This window comes from Athalia rosae, chromosome 5, assembly GCF_917208135.1.
Source record: "Athalia rosae chromosome 5, iyAthRosa1.1, whole genome shotgun sequence".
NCBI lineage: Eukaryota > Metazoa > Arthropoda > Insecta > Hymenoptera > Athaliidae > Athalia > Athalia rosae.
The window spans coordinates 15,521,652-15,526,455 of record NC_064030.1 but is presented as its reverse complement, the minus strand read 5'-3'; the positions used below and the strand labels follow the sequence as shown (position 1 = coordinate 15,526,455).

Genomic DNA, 4,804 nt, shown 5'->3' with positions numbered 1-4,804 from the left:
TTGGCCGGGCCAATGGCGCGCGCGGAACGGCGGGCGACCGAGGCGACCCTAAGGAGCGCTCGATCAATCAGGAGGCACGAAACGGCAGCATGGTCGGTCGGGGGGGCAGCTCGTTATCGCCGTATATAACACGGCCCCCCCTCGATACCTCGGCGCAGTCGCCTTTCGCTCGTCTTCGAGGTGAGTCAGGTCCGCACCTCGGTATTGGAGTACAGCGGGCACTCCGCGGAGGAATCAGACGTCGCGCAGTTTTTGGAACGACGATTTTCGCAGAGGCGTCAGGTGAATCTCGACTTCCGGCGAAGTAGTGACAATATAGTCTCAGTGAAAGAAAGAAAGTAAAAAAAGAAAGAAATAAAGAAAAAAAATAAGGAGATCGATCGAACGAGTGTTTTTAAGTGCGTATCACCTCGTCGAGGATGAGGTTGTTGTTGTTGTTGCTGAGATAAACGATTGATATTGTTCCCGTTCGGTAATCTGTGAACAGTTCGGTATAACACACAATAATACGCGCGCAGAGTGTTCGGAAAATCGGCTCGTCCATCCAAACTCCGAAGAGACGAAATGCAGGGGTACCAGGGCAGCTTCGGACAACAGCAGGAGCAACGGGACCACAGGGAACGCGAGGAGACCATCGTCGTAGATTTGGTACCACCGCAGTGCCAGCTCAGCCCTCCGAACAGTCCGCCTCCTACGCGTCCCTCTTCCGGCGGAGGATCTTCGTCGAAAATGCACGGTAAGAAACGCTCCGCCGCATTCCTCGTAGATCCAGCGTATACACGCGCGCACAAATGTCTCAAAATCGGTCGATTTCCCGATCCGATTCTTTACACGGTTCCTTCGCAACGCGATTTCTCTTCCTCCTGGGCGACGGATGTTCCCGAAATCGTAAATTGGAAGCGCTGGGGGGTTGGGGGGTGGGGTGGGTTGGTGGTGGCCGGCGATTCGAACGGAGTTGACGTATTGCACCCACTTTTATTTACCCGGACCGAGCGGTAACTTTACAACCCTTTCCCAGAAACGGTCTATTGTCATTCCGCTTAGGTTTATTGTGGTAATTATTTTACTGCCCTCCGTTAATTCGACGAATGCCCTGTAATTTTTATTGCCGGTTCACCAAGGGCGACGGGTACCCCGAAGAACCTCACGATTCTTCGGGGGTGGCTCCCGCGGGCCACCGTCGCGACACGTTTGCGGTAAACAGACGTGATCGCGATCGTGATCGGGACGATTATTTCGTCCGACTCTGTCGCGCCAAACTTTTTCTCGCTTCGTTAAAATCTCGAGAGGAGCTCGTGGATTCTATTTTTTTCTTTTCTTCACTTCCAGAATCGTCGCCGTCGCATCAGCACTCTCATCAGCAGCCGCCGATCCCTTCGATGGATTCCAACATACGGAGATATCGTACGGCTTTCACCAGAGAACAGTTGGCTAGATTGGAGAAAGAATTTCACCGTGAGAATTACGTCAGCAGACCCCGTAGATGCGAATTGGCGGCGCAACTTCAACTTCCGGAATCCACCATCAAGGTGAGAACGTAATCTCGAGACGTTTGTTTTTTTTCTTTTTTGTAGCGATCGCTTCTCGATCGTCGCATGTATTGCGAACCAGATTGGTAACAAACATCTCGCGCGATTATACATCAGCCTCGGATGACGCGCGTCCGTCGAGTGCTTCGAAACGTTGATCTTTTTGCCGGGTAATCTGCTGCCGCGTTATGATCGAGTCTGTTCGAGTCTCGAGGTTTTTTTTCCCCCCTTTTTTTTTTTATCTCGCAATTAGCGATTCCTCGGCTACCCGCCGGCGCATTTGACAGACGATCGCAACGTTCGAAACGCGTATCTCTCTTGATGTTCCTGGATTTCTCTCTCAAAACGAATCAATTACCGAAAGTAAATATCCCTTTTGACGCCTGGGCTTCGAGCCGGTTCTACCGCCTTTCAGGATTCTCTCCTTTATTTCTCTCTCTCTCTCTCTCTCTCTCTCTCTCTCTCTCTCTCTCTCTCTCTCTCTCTCTGTCCCTTTTTCTACCACCTGCGCAACGGTACGTAACAGTAGCAGGTTACGCGGACCCATCCACGCTCTTGAAATCAACGGCGCGACTCTTTCCTCTCGGCGAATCAAAATCCGAGGCGACGAAATAATCGAAAAATCCATCCGTCAGGATCTTAACGAAACGAAATTAAAATCGTCCCCTTTCGAATTCGTTTTTTCGCAGGTCTGGTTTCAAAATCGTCGCATGAAGGACAAACGTCAGCGTCAAGCAATGGCCTGGCCATACGCGATGTACGCCGATCCCGCGTTGGCCGCCACTCTTCTAGCCGCGGCTACGGCCTCCCTTCCGCCTCCCCCTTACCACAACCACCACCACCACCACCATCACCACCAGCTTCAGCACCAGCAGGCCGGTCTGCCCCCCACCTCGCACCTCCAGGGCGGCTCGCCGCCCGGCTACGGACCGGCGGCCGCGGCCGCGGCCGCCGCCGCCTATTACGCCGCGCGTTACGCGCCTTATCCGACGCATCCGGCGCACCACGCGGCGCATCCGGCGCCCATCCATCGACCCCACATCCAGGTGCCGACGACCACCGGGACGGCGGCCGCCGCCGCCGGCGGTTATCCCTCGTCCGCGGGTCTTCACGCGCACGCGGCCCTCTCCCATCAGCTGATACAGAGCCACCATCACCACCAGCAACAGCACCAGCTTCCGTCGCCCTCGTCGGCCGCGGCGGCGGCCGCGGCCTCCGCGGTGCTCGCTCCGTCGCTCCACTTTCCGTCGCCGCTCGGTCTGCCCTCGTCACCGCCGAATCCGTCGCATCCGGTTTCGTACGTCACGCCGCCGCCGGGGACCCCCTCGACCACCTACAGACCGGAACTGAGCAGTCCCGCTCACTCGGACACGTCGTCGAGCGAGTACGAGTGCGGCTCGGGCGGAACCAATCAGAGTGCGCCGTCCCACGCGCAGCACCTGGGCGACAGAGGATTGGCCCTCAAGCTACCGGCCGCCCTTCAGATAAACTTGCCCACGCTGACGGGCAAGAGGGAGGTCATGAGGACCATCCGGAGCGCCTTCGAGAACAAACTTTACGTACAGGGGAACGCTACGGCGGCTCAAACCCAGACGCAGACCCAACTGCAGAACGGTACAGGTGGCAACGTCACCACCAAAATCGAACCACCGAAATTATTTCAACCTTACAAAAATGACATTACCGAAAAGGCGTGAAGTAATTCGTATTACATACATACACACATACATACACACATAGTTATATTCATTTAAAACAAATATCTATATACATAATTGTGCCAAAGTGAATTTTATTCTGACCAAAGTTCATTATCATTATTATTATTATTATTATTATCATTATTATTATTATTATTATTGTTTTCATCATCGTCATCGTCATCAATGTCGTCGCTGACATTTTGTAAATATAAGCGTACGTGTATCGTTATTGTTATTGTGATTATTGAAAAATGATTTTTTTATTGGCTGGACTAAACCTCTGGGCGTAATATTATTTCACACACACACACACACACACGTTATACGCGTAAACGATGTCCTCGAGTCGTGAATAAATCAGGGAGAATGAGAAGAAAAAAATCAGGCACTCCATCATTTTTATTATTTGTACAGTTTCACTTAAATTATTCGATTAATTTTAAGACGACTAAACTTCGCAGATAGATTATATATATATATACCTGTAAATTGACGATTTGTAAATATTGTAATTATCATTCACGCCATTTTGATTCTAGTAATTTTTCACCTTCTTATTATTGTAGATATTATGAATAATCATTATTATTATTGTTAGTAATAACAGCGTTTTAAAAAAAAAAAGATTTTTTGTAAAAAGTACATATTATACTTACCTGTTGCGTATCGGTATACATATAGTGTATGTATACTGCGTACACACCAATAATAATTATATTATATTGTATAAAGATTTGGAGAAAGAAAAAAAAAAATAAACCGTTGCAATTATACAAATATATACATATATATATATATCTATACACGAGTGTATCATTGACGAAATCCCAACTCTTCATCAGGTTAATAATTAATATTCAATTTCATGTGATTCGAAACACCTTGGGTGTTTGTTGTTAGTACGAGGATCCTGGGGGGGGAGGGGGTTCGTCCCCCAACGTTTGTTCATTGTTGCGGATCGCAGTGTGTATATAGGTGATGTGAATTATATTATTAGCAGGTTAGGTCCCCCCGGAATATGATTAACCGGCTCGAGCTTGTAGATACAGAAATATACAAGCGAATAATTCGAACCTTATAAATATAATCCCAGGGGGGCATATCCCGGGGCCTTTGGGAAGACTGGGGGAAGGGGGGGGGGGGGGGAATATAATCCCTCCGAGTTAGTGATGATAAATTGATTTGTTTCATCCACTGTCCTGGTGGCGCGCGACTTTTTTTATACGACGAGTAAAAACTGCGAAGAACGCCGACTAAAAATCGACCATCTGTCGCGTAAAAGTGAAGCGAAAAACCATGAACTTACCTCACTGACGAGGTGTCGAGTGCGAGAAACTTCGATTCCACGGCCACCTCTGTTCCTTTGATCGAAAAATCGCGACACCGCCTACCCGGATCACGCTCGCAACGATCTCGTCTCGTCAACCTGTGGCGCTTCGCCATGGCGAAAATAACAATTAATCCCCCCCCACCCCGCCCCCCTTTTCTCGATGGGTTCCGCTCCGGATGTTCGCCGATATCCAACTGCCCCTCTCTCTATTCCGTATCCCGCGGCGTCGACACATGGGACGC

The 4,804-nt window shown here is 49.8% G+C and overlaps 1 protein-coding gene across 1 annotated transcript; it reads left to right on the top strand.

Annotated features, from left to right (window-relative positions):
* Positions 1–3,986, top strand: LOC105683951 (segmentation protein even-skipped). Its single transcript, XM_048656215.1, has 3 exons — positions 1–736; positions 1,330–1,529; positions 2,219–3,986. The coding sequence occupies exons 1-3, from the start codon at positions 565–567 to the stop codon at positions 3,224–3,226; spliced, it is 1,380 nt and encodes a 459-aa protein (XP_048512172.1). The 5' UTR covers positions 1–564; the 3' UTR covers positions 3,227–3,986.
* Positions 3,987–4,804: the final 818 nt, after the last annotated feature.